Source organism: Ichthyophthirius multifiliis, assembly GCF_000220395.1.
Source record: "Ichthyophthirius multifiliis unplaced genomic scaffold scaff_1120509250853, whole genome shotgun sequence".
Classification (NCBI taxonomy): domain Eukaryota; phylum Ciliophora; class Oligohymenophorea; order Hymenostomatida; genus Ichthyophthirius; species Ichthyophthirius multifiliis.
In genome coordinates this window covers 66,313-82,709 of record NW_004086436.1, presented here as the reverse complement: position 1 = coordinate 82,709, position 16,397 = coordinate 66,313, and the positions used below count along the sequence as shown (strand labels likewise).

Sequence of the window (16,397 nt, the reverse complement as noted above, 5' to 3'; positions counted from 1 at the left end):
TAAATATACAAAAAAAATCATAAAAATAAAATATATATAATTCTAAAATAGAGGAATCATAATATTCAGATATTTAAGGAGGTTGGATAAATTGGTTTTGTGCCCTAGAAGACCATTAATTTTTATGCGAAGTAGATGAAGATTATATAAAAGATAATTTTAATCTATATGGAATAAAATAAAAATTTAATCATTATAAGTTAAAAAAAAAAAAATGTTAATAATAATTAATATCAAAATAAAAGTGAAGCATTAGAAATGATTTTATCAACAGAAAGTCCAGATGATGATGATTTAGAAGATGAAAGGTAATTTTATTATTAAAAAAACATACTATATAAATAAATAAATATATAAATATATAAATATATATATATATATATATATATATATTTAAAAAAAAAATCGCTTAATTAATAAAATTCAAAGATTTTTAGAAATATATTAGGAAGCAACAGATTTATATGGATTAATACATTCCAGATTTATTACATCTCCCAAAGGATTAGCAATGATGAGAGAAAAATATTTACTTGGAAGATTTGGAGTCTGTCCTCGAGTACTTTGCGAAAGACAAAATGTTTTACCTTTAGGCATGAGTGAAGAGTTAAGAACATCAAGAGTCAAAGTAATTTATATTTATAAAATAAAAAGTTAAAATCTATAAAAATAGGTTTATTGCCCGAGATGTGAAGATGTATATATACCTAAAAAAAAGTAAAAAAAATACAATAAATATTAATTTTTTTTTATAATTATATAAAAAAGATGGTAATTAATTTTTCATCTATTTTTTTAATAAAATATATATTTTTATAAGTCCTGATATTGATGGATGCTATTTTGGTGTTTCTTTTCCTTAAAGTTTACTAATGGGATATCCTGATTTAATACCTTAAAAAAATTAATCAACATACATTCCGAGAATATATGGGTTTAGAATTTATAAAAAAAAAGGATCAAGATTTGCTGAAGATGAAAATAATGTATGTGAAATTACACATTATAATGAAGAACTTTTAAAATAAATTAGATGTAAAGCAGATAAAAATAAAAATGAAGATAAAAAGATGCAATAAATTATATGAAAATTTATATATATAAATATATATATATATATATATATATATATATATATTTATAATTTAAATTAAAAGTTTTCTTTTTAAAAAATAATTATATATATTTATATTATCATCTTTTATATAATTTCTATTAAATATCATTTAGTCTTTAAATATATGTTTACAATTCATTTTATTAATTTTCTAATTAAAAATATGTTAATAATTTTTTTAAAAATAAAAACCTTTAAATATCTATAAATCCTCATTGTTTATATTTTTTTAATATTAATTATTATCTAATTTTTAGGAAATATCATCAAAATTTTAAACGTTTACTTATTTATCTTTAACTTTTTTATTTTTTATTAAATAATAAATAAAAAATATATAAATAATTATCACAAATATTTTTTCTTTAGTTTTTAATTATAATTTTTTAGCAAAAAATAAAGCATTTTATTCTGCTTAATATTATTTATTATCTTTAATTATTTAATTTTTCTATTTTTAATCTTTAATTAAATTTGTAAATTTGAATATAAGTCTTGAATTTCTTTTCACATCAATAGTTTGTATAAAATTTACATATTCCAAAGGATTTATATTAATTTCATCTTCGTCACTAATATTTGAAGGCACATCACTTAATTCATTTTCATTTTCATCTTCATCAATTTCTACATATATAGGACTTATCTCTTCTTCTTTTTATTTAAATCTTCAATAATTTTATTTGAAAAAACACTGATGTTTATACTTTCCCTTCAATTTTTTAATTATTATTTTAATTATTATATTATTATTATTATTATTATTATTATTATTATTATTATTATTATTATTATTATTATTATTTTTTATATTATTTATTTAATCTATAATATTATTATCATACTTTTCTTCTATATATATTTATTTAATTTAATTTTTGTATTTATTTATATATTCTTTATTATGGAATTAGTCAAAATTAGAAAATTATAAATCTGAAGGAATTTTATTAATACAATAATAACATTAATCAGAAGGTAAATCGCTTTTAACTTATGTATTTTAATTATTTTGTAATTATAATAATGGATTGTTTTAAAATTTTACTGTTTTTATTTCGTTTTTATTTTTTTGTTTTATGTTTTCTTATTTAGTAAGTAAATTTAAATTATAGTTTTATTGTTATTCATATTATGAAAAATAATTTAGATTCAAATAGTTTTATTATTTTATTGTATTCTATTTATTTTCATATTATGAATGAAAATTTAAATGCCTATTATATTACGAATAAATAGGATATGATAAAAAAGACATTTTATTTTATTTTAATATAATAATTTTTTATTGAATAAAATATTTTTTAATAAATATATAACTTTTTTTTATTTATAAATATTATTTAAAATAAAATATATATTAATATATAATTAAAATATATAATTATATATATATATATCATATATTTATTTAAATTTTTTTATGTTTATTTATTTATTTTTTAAATATATATATAATTAATGAAAAATCTATATTAAACATTTAATCACTTTCAATATTTTTCCTATATTTCTTATATTCCTTGTATAACATATTAGGGATAATCCTTATGGAATTCTTTTACATTATACTACCCTGGCCCTATTAATTTAAATATAAATAAATATATACTTATATATATTAATATATAAAAACCAGGATTAAAATTATAATTCTTATAAAATTTTTATTCTTTTCCAAATTAAAATTATTTTCCTTGTTTATTTTTCATATCAATATTATAATTACCAGGTCCCTTTTTAAATATAAATATATAAATTAAATTTTAACAAAATTACAGGATTTCTATTTAATTAACTTATAAATTATCTATTTGAAAATCCAAATTAAGAATTAGATTAACTAAACGAATTTAAACACTTTTAAATATAATATTAATTAGGTCCAGGAAAACCTTTATTACTGTCTATATATTCTAATTTACCTGCTATTGTATATTAAGGTCCATTTCCAACAAAATAATTCTCTTTATTATAACTTCCAGGTCCAGGTGTATGAAATTTTGTAAAATTAATACTTGGTCTTTAACTCTTACCAACAGCATATTTAGGAGAATGAAATTTTACAGCGTTTAATTTTATATAATATTTTCCTGGTCCAGGAGAAATATTTTTAGGACTCAAAGATTTTGCCTAAGGAATTTTATAGACTTATAAATTTTTTAAACAAAGGTATTTTTAGGAAAATAACTATTTGGAGAAGGAAAAATGTATTATTCAGTATTTATATTTACTATTAATTATAGAATAAAATATATATAATCATTATCAATCAAATTAATAAAAAATAATCAAAAAAATAATATATTATGAAAATAAAAAAATAATTCTTTTTAAATTTATATATATTTATTATATAAAAAATTAATAAGTAATATAAATACATATATATATATATATATATATATATTTATATATATATATTTATATATATATTCATATATATTAAATATATAATTATATTTTATATGTCATGATTTTATATTTTTTTTACTCCTGGACCTCTATTTTTTTCTAAACTTTAATTCGTTTATTAATTAAAATTCTCTTTTCTTTTTTCTTTTGCAAATTTATATATATGAGATTTGCATTTATATTAATTATCTAAATAATATCCTGGTCCAGGTAAACAATTTAGCTTTTCTTTATATTTTTATTATGTTCCAAATCTAAATATTATATTTTTATTAATAAAAAATCAAATAAATTTTTTCTAACTAATTTGCTATTTATTTATTTTTGAAATTTTATATTTCATAATGTCCAGGTCCTGGAAATGATTTAATTTTAAATGGATCTAATTCTTTTAATTTCAAACTAATAGTAACAGCCGGTTTTTTATTTAAATTTATTTTTTCAATTTAATATGTATAAGGATCTGGAAAATTTTCTTTATTTAAAGTATATTTTTTTATTCCAAATGTGTATTTAGGACTCCTTTATTTCTAAAAATAAATTATTAATAAATAAATAATTTATAAAAAAAAAAATACTTAAGAATCATAATTTTCCTTTATTTTATAATAACAAGGACCAGGACTTATTGTTATATTTGCAATATCAACTCTTTAAGAATTCCCAATATTAGATTTAGAAAAAGACTTTTTTTATTATATAGTATATGTTCCTGGTCCTGGAGTTTAATTAATAGGTTTTTCTTCAGCTTTTTTTTTTTTTTTTTTTTTTTTTTTTTTTTGAATTTAATAAAAAAATAATATAAACTTTTTCTTTCTGATTAGGCTATTGTATATTAGTAAACCATTTTTTTATTTATTTAGATTAAAAATATACGTTTATTTAAATTAATAAAAAATCAATTTATTAATATAATTAAATCTAAATAAAAAAAAGTTAAAAAATTTAATTAAAATATTATTTAAAAAATAATGTAAGTCCAAAAACTTTAGAATGTTTGTTTTTTATTTATTTTTCTTTAAACATAAATATAATAATAAAAAACAAAGTAAAAAAATTAAAATTAAAAATCATTAAAAAAAAAATTTTTTAAAAATATAGTTTAATGGATAGTCAATGTAATATATTATACTAATTAATAAAAAAAGCAATTAATATTTAAGTTTATAAAAAATTCTTTTTAATTTATGTTTATTAACTGTATTTTTAAAATATATTAAATATTAAAATTAAAAGACTAAATAAAATATGAAAAATAATAAAAATAATTTAAATAAAAAATAATATGATTATATTATTTGATTAATTAAATATAATTAATATAATGTTTTGTAAATATAATAAAAAAATAAATATATTTTATAATTATAAATAAATTGAAATTCGTTAAATTTTATTTTAAAATATAAAATATTCAATATATATCATTTTAATATAAATGATAATAATTATAATATATTTTTATTTTAATAAATTGATTAAAATTTTATATAATAAATTTAAAATAATATAAACTATTCAAAAAAAAAAAGATAATTGATTAATAAATATAAATATAAAAAAAAATCAAATATAATAAATATATATAAAAAAAAAAGTAAAATATAAATTAACATTAAAAAAAAAAAAAATATATAATAATTTGAAATGAATATATATAAATAGTTAAAACTAATATAAATATATATAAAAAAAATTATATATATATATATATATATATATATATATATATATATATATATATATATATACTTATATTTAAATTAATTTATTTATATTTTTTTTAATATATATATTAAAAATATTTTAATATCATTTATTTATTTATTTTTCTTTAAATTTATATATTATATTTTTAGTTTTATTATATATTTTTTAAAATTATCCTTTATATGCAATATAATTCTAATATTTTATTTATTAAAAATTTTAAAATTTATTTTTAAATTTATAATTAAACATAATGATTTTATATTTTGTAATAATATTTTTATTATATATTTTTATAATAAATAATTATTTTAATTTCAATATATATAATTAAATTTTTATAATATATATTTACTTATAATAAAATAATATTTAATTTTTATTTTCTATATTTAAAAATATAAATATATATATTTTTAAAAAAAACTAATAATAAACTATTATTTTAAGAAACATATATATTTTTATTTTAAATATTTACATTAAAAATATTAAAAACATATCTTTTATAAATTTAAAAAATCTAAAAACTTAATAAATTTATTAAAATATTTTATAAGATTTTTTTTTTTATTAACTATATATTTAATAAAAAAAATAATAATAATATAATCATATTTTTTTTAAAAAAAAATATGTATTAAATCTAAAAAATAATATTTTTAATCATCATATATTAAATAATTAAAAAAATGAAATCTATTAAAATTCCTTATTTTGATATAGAATTACAAGGGTTTATTTTCCTTAAAAAAATATAAATAAATTAAAAATATATTTGTATAATAAAGAATTTATACACAATCTCATAATGAATAAAATAAAGACTGCCCATAAGGTTGTTCATAATGTATAGATATAAAATCATGTTTGAATTGTATTTTCGGTTATTATTAATATTTAACATCTGAATAGACATATATATGTATTAAATGGTATAAATATACAAATATAAATTAAATTATCTATAAATATATATATATATATATATATATATATATATATATTTATTTATTTATATTATATATTTATAAAGTCCTTTTTTTTAAGAAAATTCATAATAAGATTAAATCTAATGCGCTAATTGCTATTTAGATTAATAATAATTTTCAGAAAATTAAAAATGTGACTATGATTATATTCCTAACCCAAATATTATTATTAAAAATTTTAATACAAATTTAAATTATATAAAAATTTAAAAAAATTCATATCAAATATAAAATTATATTATTTATTGTCCAGAAAATTGTGTTTAGTGTTTTTCAGATAAATGCTTAGATTGTTAAAAAGGATATGCTTTATATTCAAATTTTTAATGTATAAAATGTTCTGATTTAATCTAAAACTGTCTAGAATGCTTTTATGGAAATATAGATTTAAATTTATCATAAAAATAGAACGAATGGTATAAATACTAATCCTAAGAAAGCCAAAAAATAAATAATATAATACCCAGATGTACAAAATGTGAAGAAAATAACAGTTATTTTATCCCTTCTTTGGACTTAAAAGAATGCGAAACATGCTAATAATATTGTTTAGCATGCTTTTATATCAAAAAAGACTCTTTTTCATTACAGAATCAATCTTTATCAACTTTTATAGTCGAAGATTTTGAGAATTTTATAAAATTTTGTATTTCCTGCGAATAAAATTTTTTCGTTTCTTTTAACGGAAATTGCGAAATTTGTGATTTAGAAAATTGTTCTCATTGTTATTTTGGTGAATTATAAGGACCAAATAAATACTTTACTTTAAAAAATAAACTAAAATATATAGAAAAAAAAATTCATTTATAAAAAAATGTATTTAATGTAAAAATCATATAAATGGTAATATATTCTATATTATATCTAGTGAAGGTAAATGTATTTAAATAAATAACTTATAACTAAATAATAAAGATAATAATAATAATAATAATAATAATAATAATAATAATAATTTATATTGTATTTAAATTGAATAATAATAAAATTAAAAGGATTTTGCATGTTTAGAATGTATAAATTCAGGATTTAATATAGATTTAGAAATTACTTAAAGGTTATTTTATATATATAAAAATATATATAATTATTTATAATTAATATAATATTCTTTTTTTAGAAAATGCGATATTTCTGTGCAAAATATAAATATATTATTTTGTTTAAGTTTTTATTATTATTATGATATAAATTAGTAAATTTAACCCATATGTATAAGATGTGATGAAGGTTTATATATATAAATATATGTTTTTATATATACATATATATATATATATATATATATATATATATATATATATATAAATATTTATTTATATTTATTTTAGGATTTACTCCATCAATAAAATATGGGTGTATTTCTTGTTTTAATAGCTTACCCAGTAATTAAAATTAAAATGTTTATGAATGTAAATAATGTTCTCGTTTAAATCCTTTTACTGGTTAGAATTTTACGCATTTTCTATACTATGAGATGCCTAAATAATTTGAAAATCTGGAAAAAAAATTTAATATAGAATTTGTGAATCCTGTATGTGAAAAATGTTTAGATAAAAAAATTTTTAGAAATTGTTTAAATTCTTCTTTTTGTTAAATTAATAATGCTTGCTAAAAAAATTTAAGGAATTTTTACAATGGATGTATTCTTTAAAATTATTAAGCTTTTTGTGATTCTTGTCAACTTTTACCCTTCCAAATATCACCCTAAAATGTAATTTTAATTAGCTAAAATGTTAATGAAAACAACCCAAGTTAATGCTTTAAATGCCCTCGTTATTGTGCCTCATGTAGGGAGTAATCAGAAGAAGAAATAAAGACAAGAAATATCTTTTTTTTCTAGTTTTTGGGATAAAACGAACTTTTTTAACCTTTTATAAAATAATGTGTTAGATGTGTATAGCCTTAAGATTTATGTAACAGGAGAGATTATAAGGGGGGATTGGGATATTCATGTTTTGCATAAGAAAATTCAAAAAATATTTATTTTAATAATAAAGTAGGGTAATGTACAATTTGTTAAAAAGGAGAAAACTGTAAAAGGATTCTAAAAATATAAAAAATATTAGACTGCAGAAGTTTAAAAGATATTGAAAATTTAGAAATGGAAAATGATTAAAATAAATATTATTAATACTATGCAAAATAATAAAATTTCTTAAATATTGAAAATATATAATCTAGAGTCTTTTTTTAGAAAAAATGAATGAAAATAATATAATAGATATACATTTTAATGAATTTGATGATTTTTAATAGTAAAGAAAAAAAAATATATATATACAAATAAAAATACATAAAAATATGTATATATATATAAATATATATATATAAATATTTATATATATATTTATATATTTATATATATTATTTTTATAACTTTATATATATATCTTTAAATTTATATTATATATATATATTTTTTTAAATATTTATTAATATATTTTTTTATATTTATATTTTTTTTTTTATTTATATTCCTTTTTATATATTTTTTATAAAATAAAGAGATTATTTTTACATTTTAAATGAAGAAAATTTTACTTAAATAGATTTCGAATTATTAGTTATACCTAATTAAAAATATTAAAATTAATATATTAAATAAGAAAATGTATGTATTTTTAACTAAAAAGTATTAATATCAACTAAAATAATGAGAAATATAATGAATTTAGAATAAATTTCATTTTAATTTAAATCTTTAGATATATAAAATGGAAATATAGGATAATAAAATTTAAGTTTTTTATTCGAAATAGTATATAATTTGAAGGATTTAATAGATTTATAATAGAAAAAATAAAGTTTTTTCCATATATATTGATATAGAGAAATATTTAAATGGAACATATTTAATTAATATTTGATTAAGAGGGTATTGAGAAGTAAATATATATGGAAAAAGTTGAATTCGATAGTGGAATGGATATAAAGATTTTAAAAAATGAATAAATTTTATTAAATCCTCAAATAAAAATAAGGAATTTAAAAGAGCTTTTTTTGGAAGATTTTTAAGTTAAAAATTTTTATTTTTAAAAAGAAAAAAACTTGTTCGAATTTATTTAAACTGAAAAAAAAAAAAAAGTTTTTTTCTAATTTAAAAAAATTCTATTTTTTAAAAACTATTTTCAAAATTTTATAATTTTTCAATTTTTTAATTCTTAAATTTACCTTTAAAATTTTTCATTTTGTAATAATTAATTTTTCTAATCGCAAATTTTTACTGATTTCTAGTCATCTTATAAAGAAAATAATTAAATTTTATATTTTTTATAAATTAAGAATATCTATATATATGAAAATATATGGTTTTCATCATAAATAATAAACTCAAGTAATATTAATAATCTTTATATAGAAAATATACACATTTATAAATAAATTTTTTTGTAAAATCATGATGATTAACCTCTATTTATTGCATTTAATATACATATAAAAAACTTTTAGATTAATAAATAATTAGAAAATAAAGAAGAATGTACTTATTATCCTATTTAAATATTTTCATTTCCTAATAATAGTTATTTAGAATAATATTAAAGTTAACCATAATTTATAATAGAAAACTTTTCAATAGAAAATGTATGCTTTAAAAATACTAAATACCCATTTTTTTTATAGAATAAATTTAATAAAAAATCAATAATAAAATTAATTAACGGATAAATTTTTAGTAAATAAAATATATATATATATATTTAATATATATACATATATATTAATTTATATTTATTTAAAAAATAATAATTTATAAATAGATATATCAATTAATTATATTGAAAAATATTTATTTAATATTTCTAATGTTGAATTACTAATTTTATAAAATATTTAATTTTAAAATGAAATTATATAAATTTCAGGCACATAAAATTCACAAAATAAACCAATTCTATTAAATGTTTTAAATGCAATTTCAATTGAAATTAAAAATTGTATTTTTTTCTAAAAAGATTCAAAAAATAATAAAAAATATAATTTTTATAATGATAAAAATAATAATATTTAAGAAGATTAATTTACTAATACTATATTTCAAATATCTTAAATTAAAAAAAGATTAATAATTTAAAATTCTATCTTTAAAAATTAATATTTATAAAATTAAGTAAAATAATAAATATATATATATATATATATTTAATATAAATTATTTTCATTTTTTTATATTTATCATATTTTTAAAAACTAAATTTAATATTAACATATTCATATATATCATATTTAGAATTTGATAGAAATCACTAATAATGATCTTTCATATTCTTAAAATATAGAGTAATAATAAGATTAAACATATGAAGATAATGAATATTATATATAAGATAATATAGATTACTATATATTTTAAAACTACCAAGATAATAAAATATACTAATAACAATAAAATCCTTACATAATTTTTTTATAAACTAAATTTATTAATATTTTCACTATTTAAACCAATTCTTAAATTTTGAATATTTCCCCATTATTTTTTTCTACCTTTTAATTTTTTAGAATTATTTTAGAAAATTTAAAAATTTAGAATTTTTTTATTTTAAAAAAATATACCCTTAAAGAATTCTTTTTCAGCTAGTTTTTTATATATTAATTCTTTAAACTCACTCTTATTTATCTAAAATACCCATTTCGACTCTTTTTATTCTTAAAATACTCCCATAATATTCGCAAACCTATATTTTTTGAAAATAATAGATTCTAAATTTGCCTCTTTTGAATAATTAAACATTTAATAATCCTATTCTATATTATAAATAACTTGTTAAACCTTCTAAATATCTTAAACATTATTCGAAAATTCAAAAGAAGCCTCTATAAGTATTTAAATATTTTAAATATACCCTCAAGAACCATATATAAGTTTTCAAAGTGTAATTTTTTAAAATATAGAGGCTTAAAAAGGTCTCATAGATATCCAAAACTCTTAAAGTGAACTATAAATAATAATATCTTAATGTATATTCGAAGATATAAACACTAAGAATTTTTCTGGTGGGCTTTTTTCGTTTATTTTTTAGAAAATGAATAAAAAATATAAATAACTATTGAAAAAAATATTTTTTCGAATATTTTTTTTTATATTATTTAAGGTTTTTTTAAAAAAGAAGGAAGAATTTTTTTTTTGAAAAATAATTTTTTTTAGATTAAAAATAAATAAGAAAAAACTGAAAAAAAGGCTCTTTTTTAAATTTAAAATTGCTCTTTTTCCTTTGATTTTAACTAAATTTTAAACTCGTAATTTTCCCAGACTTTTTTCGATATAAAAAATGTCCAATTTAATGCCTAAAATAACCTTTTTTAACAAATTTAAATAAATCTAAATGAAAAGCCTTTCTTTTTTTTCGAAAATACAGACCTAGATATATAAAATTTGGTTTTTAAGGAAATCAAAATACCAGAAAATAGTGAAAATCTAATTTATGTCAAAAAAAGTCCCAATTTTTTTAGATTAAATAAAGCTTTTTTTTCTAATATAGAATGCCTATATTGTACCCAAGGAGTCTTTTTTTTGGAAAAAAATAACGAAAATTTCATCTAAAATAGTCTTTTTTAATATATAAAAAGTTAAAATAAAGGAATTTTTTATATTTTATCTTTTTAAAAAAATACTATAGAAAAAACATATTTTTTAAATAATTTTTCTTAAAATGGGTCATGTGTCTTTTTTTAATAAATTGAGGGAAATTCTTTATTATAATTTTTTATTACTTCCTCGATTTTTTTAAAAAATTCAGCTTAAGAATTCGGAGGTGCTTTATATATGGATTTTCTTTAAAAAAATGATTAAAATTTGCGTTTTTTAGAAAAAAACAATGAAAAAATAGATCAAAAAATAGACCGAAAAATAGACCAAAAAATAAACCAAAAAAAAGACAAAAAAACAGACCAAAAAATAGACCGAAAAGTAGACCAAAAAATAAACCAATAAATAAACTAAAAAAAAGACCGAAAAATAAACTAAAAAATAGATTAAAAATATGAAAATTTCTAAAATGAATATAAAAATATACAAGAAATAAACTAAAAATCAAAAAATATATAAAAAGTAGTCTAAAAACCTAAAAATATATAAAAAATTGACTAAAAATCTTAAAATATTAAAAAAAAAGGCTATAACTCTGAAAATATATAAAAATAATATCGTTTAATATAATAAAATAACAATCCTACCGAAGAAAGCCTTATTTTTTAATTTAAAAACACTCGAATAGAATAAAACATTTCTTAAAAAGCATATGGAGGTTTAAAAACAAACATAATAATAGAAAATAAAGACCAAAAAACCTCTATAAAAAATAACTTATCTAATCTAAATTTCCCAAACGAAAATACTTTACCTTAATCTATATAAGCTTTCTATATTCAATAAAACTAAGAAAATATTAATAATTAAACATATAAAATAACCCAAAAAGATGAAAATAACAATATATTAATCCAAAATATACTCTCTGGCGAAGAAATTACCCTTTATATATAATTTTTAGAAAAAAAGAATACATAAATAGCCTATTCTTCCTATAATATAGTCCCAAAACCTTCCTAAATTATCTTTATTTCCCCTCAAAATCTCCTTAAAGACCAATTTTAATAATAATAATAATATTTACCATATAAAAATAACTCATATACATATTAAAGTTTGACTTTTTACTAAAATCCTTACATAAACAAGGCTTTTTTAACTCTAAAAATTCCTTTTTTTTCCAAACCTTTTAATTTTTCCATTTAAACTAAAAAATGCATTTCTGGTTAAATTTTTCAATAAGAAATTTCCAAATGTATTAAATGTCCCCCTTAAACCTACTCTTTAGACCCCAAAGATTCCATATGTAAAAAATGCCCATAAACAGGCTTAAAATAATGTCCAGGAGGTGATATTTTAGACATTTAATAAGGTTATTGGAGACGTTCTAAGTACTAGGATAGTATATAATTATGTAAAAATTTGCAAGCTAATTGCCTAGGAGGTCCTCATTGGGACTTTAATTTATGCTCAGAGGGTCATATGGGTGCTTTATGTGAAAGCTGTGATAATAATGGAGTAAGAAATGGTGAAAAATGGGCCTCTGGTAGCCGATTTAGTTGCGGAAAATGCTCCGAAATATAAAATAATGGTGTAAAATTGTTCTTTATAAGCACATATACGCTAATAGTATTGCTTTAATCTGTTAAAAATACAATAAAAGGAATAGAAGGTAAAATATAACTAAGAATTCTATTAAAAATCGGTATATTAAAGACTAAACCATTACTAAAAAACACAAATTTGAGTGTAATAATAAAAATGTTAACTACATATATATAATTAGTTTCATAAATAAGAAATTTCGAACTATAAAGTCCAGAAAAATTTTAGTAATCTTTAAATTCTCTAGGAAGTCCTTTAGAGGAATTAAGTTTTTCTATAGATTGCTTGTTATTATATTATAAAAAAGATGCAAATGTAATGTATTGGAGAATGTTAATTTAAAGTATTTTACCTTTTGCTTATTTGTTCGTATTTCTTATTGGTTTTTTATTATTATCTATATATAAAAGAATTAAAATATAAAAAGCTATATTTACTGTATCTTTTATTTATATATATATATATACATAACCTTCTATTATAAATTATTTAATTTCAGCAGTTTCATGTAGGTAAAGTATAAATATATATATAATATAAATATATAAATATATATATAAATATATATATATATATATATATTTATATATATATATTTAGAATTTTATATATTATTAATTTTCATATTTTATAAGGTAAATTGGAGGTATTTAATATATTAAAGGAGATGTAAAATATAGTTGTTTTTCCAAAAGTTATATATAATGGAGTTATTTTTTTGTTTTTCCAGTTTTGTTTTTAGTAGTTATTGTTGTTCCATTATTCTTTTTATACAAACTTAGAATTTATAAAGATAATTTGGGAAAATTATAAGTTTAATATAAATTTGGTTTTTTATATTAGGAGTATAAAAAACAGTCTTATTTTTGGGAAATAATAAAGATATATTTAAAGGCAAGTATTATTTTGGCACTTAATTTCTATGATTAAGATATAAATGTTAAAGGTTTAATAATTTCTTTACTTCTCTTTGGTTATTTAAAGCTTTCAATTAAAATGGAACCTTATTAAAAAGACATATTTAATAAAATAGATAGACTTTCTTCCTAAACAATATTAGTTTCTATAATTTTAGCAGTTTTTATATATTAAAATTAATATGAATATTTGATTTGGATTGCCTATATTTTTATAGGCTTTATTAATAGTTATTTTCTATTTATAATTTCAAAAGTTTTGTTTGAATAATTAGTTATTTCTTTAAAAATTAAAGTAATTTCAAACATTGAATTTATTATGAAAAAATTCCCTTGTTTTTAAAATTATTTAAAAGTAAATAACTAAATATTTTATTATTAATTTATAATTAATATATTGTATAAAGGTATTTTAATAGCATTAATAAAGAAAAAATTATCTAATGGAAACATTTAAAAAGCACGCAAAAGAAATTGGTTTAGAAAGTAAATTAGAAAAAGAGTATATAGTTTAAAGAAAATTAACTATAAATTAATTAATAATGCAAAGTATTATATATATATATAAATATATATATATATATATATATATATATATATATATATTTATTTATTTTTAAAAATAAATATATTAGCTAAAGTAACTATAGGACCTGCTAATGATTCTTAATAAAAAATAGAAAATTTAGAAACAAAAATAAATAATAATGATAATTCTAAATAAGATATTAATTACATTCAACTATAAAAACAATGTAGCGAATGAAAATATTTATATATAGAAAAATAAATAATTATATATTTTAAAATATATATATATATATATATTTATATATATATATAATTTATTTTTTAAATAAATATTGCTTTAATAATAATGTTAATAATTTTCATTAATATATTATCAATAATCTATTGTATAAAAATTGCAATAATAGACACTATATTATCCTAAGATTTCATAAACAAAAACCCTAATATATAAATAATTTAATTTTCTGTAAAAAAGATTAAAAACCATTAAAATCATGGTCAATAAATAATATAGAAAATTCTCTAAATAAATAAAAATGTAGATATAATATACTTTGAGATATAAAACACTCTCGAAATAATATAATCCTTAGATTTTATATACTAAAAATTACAATAAAGCCCACAAGAAATACAAATAGTAAATTTTTCATTAGGATCATCATCAAGTTCTTAATAAAATGAATAAATTTCATAAAAAATCTTCCATTTAATTTCCGAATTTTAAATATTATTTTTCTCAGCAATAGGAAATTCCGGTCCTTTTTTTTCTTCCGTGAATTTCCCTTCATCTCTCCCTTTTGTTTTTTCTATAGGAAACATATAACCATATATTTCTAAAGGCCCTTCAATTTATTAAGACTAATTTTATATACTAAAACCTAATTATATAATAAAAAATAGTTAATCGAGTTCATTTAGTTGTGCTTTTTTTTCTTCTTTTACTTCTTTATTTTACCCCAAGGATTTCTTTTAAAAAAATACGTAAATTATATCATAATTTGTTTATTTTTTAAACGAAAAAAAAGCCTTTTTATTTAAAGATTATTCCCTTTTCGAATAGGGTTATGGTTTAATTAATATAAATGAAAATTTTTAAGACAATTTTATAATATAATAAAGCATTTATATATACCCTTTATTTTTAGATTTAAACGAGAAATATTTCTTTCCATTTTCTTTATTTAAATTCTATCCAAAAATGATTCAATATTTCTAGTTTACTTTGAACTTATATATTCTAATAACTCATAGTAATATTTAAATAATAAATATAGTTTAAAAAAAAGAATGTTCCCTTAAAATTAATATTTAATTAAAAGAAATCATAAAAAACGTTCATTATTTCTTAATTTTAAAAGCAATTTATAATTAATAAAAAGGTTTTGAGTCTTTTTGTATTTTTGATCTTTTTTTCCTTTTAAAAAATTAATATACTTAGGAACAAATACATATATCAAAATAACAATTTATACTGAAAATATAAAATAAGTAAATAGAACCTAAAATCATTATATTCTATACTTCTTTTTATTAAAAACAACATGAAAAAGGCTTTCTTTTGGGAAATT

The 16,397-nt window shown here is 15.9% G+C and overlaps 1 protein-coding gene across 1 annotated transcript, besides 38 other annotated features; it reads left to right on the top strand. All coding sequences in view use genetic code 6, as the record gives it.

The window, feature by feature from the left end:
* Positions 1–258: 258 nt before the first annotated feature.
* IMG5_102270 (hypothetical protein) lies at positions 259–1,088 on the top strand (the record flags this gene model as incomplete). The annotated part of the gene is made up of 5 exons (XM_004035226.1): positions 259–308; positions 430–628; positions 674–717; positions 769–771; positions 821–1,088. The coding sequence occupies 5 exons, from the start codon at positions 259–261 to the stop codon at positions 1,086–1,088; spliced, it is 564 nt and encodes a 187-aa protein (XP_004035274.1).
* Positions 335–393: a microsatellite.
* Positions 335–398: a microsatellite.
* Positions 1,082–1,143: a microsatellite.
* Positions 1,089–1,131: a microsatellite.
* Positions 1,094–1,143: a microsatellite.
* A 699-nt stretch (positions 1,144–1,842) lies between these two features.
* Positions 1,843–1,934: a microsatellite.
* A 457-nt stretch (positions 1,935–2,391) lies between these two features.
* Positions 2,392–2,443: a microsatellite.
* Positions 2,444–2,453: 10 nt separating this feature from the next.
* Positions 2,454–2,510: a microsatellite.
* Positions 2,467–2,512: a microsatellite.
* A 979-nt stretch (positions 2,513–3,491) lies between these two features.
* Positions 3,492–3,573: a microsatellite.
* A 708-nt stretch (positions 3,574–4,281) lies between these two features.
* Positions 4,282–4,313: a microsatellite.
* A 760-nt stretch (positions 4,314–5,073) lies between these two features.
* Positions 5,074–5,161: a microsatellite.
* Positions 5,076–5,170: a microsatellite.
* Positions 5,171–5,199: 29 nt separating this feature from the next.
* Positions 5,200–5,269: a microsatellite.
* Positions 5,230–5,283: a microsatellite.
* Positions 5,271–5,388: a microsatellite.
* Positions 5,278–5,409: a microsatellite.
* Positions 5,302–5,389: a microsatellite.
* Positions 5,351–5,417: a microsatellite.
* Positions 5,418–5,433: 16 nt separating this feature from the next.
* Positions 5,434–5,479: a microsatellite.
* A 729-nt stretch (positions 5,480–6,208) lies between these two features.
* Positions 6,209–6,275: a microsatellite.
* An 864-nt stretch (positions 6,276–7,139) lies between these two features.
* Positions 7,140–7,190: a microsatellite.
* Positions 7,191–7,467: 277 nt separating this feature from the next.
* Positions 7,468–7,556: a microsatellite.
* A 980-nt stretch (positions 7,557–8,536) lies between these two features.
* Positions 8,537–8,654: a microsatellite.
* Positions 8,648–8,731: a microsatellite.
* Positions 8,674–8,724: a microsatellite.
* Positions 8,732–12,047: 3,316 nt separating the features above from the next.
* Positions 12,048–12,169: a microsatellite.
* Positions 12,060–12,197: a microsatellite.
* Positions 12,060–12,211: a microsatellite.
* Positions 12,060–12,213: a microsatellite.
* Positions 12,171–12,222: a microsatellite.
* A 21-nt stretch (positions 12,223–12,243) lies between these two features.
* Positions 12,244–12,349: a microsatellite.
* A 1,544-nt stretch (positions 12,350–13,893) lies between these two features.
* Positions 13,894–13,971: a microsatellite.
* Positions 13,972–14,845: 874 nt separating this feature from the next.
* Positions 14,846–14,898: a microsatellite.
* Positions 14,899–15,075: 177 nt separating this feature from the next.
* Positions 15,076–15,155: a microsatellite.
* Positions 15,088–15,132: a microsatellite.
* Positions 15,088–15,134: a microsatellite.
* Positions 15,101–15,135: a microsatellite.
* Positions 15,156–16,397: the final 1,242 nt, after the last annotated feature.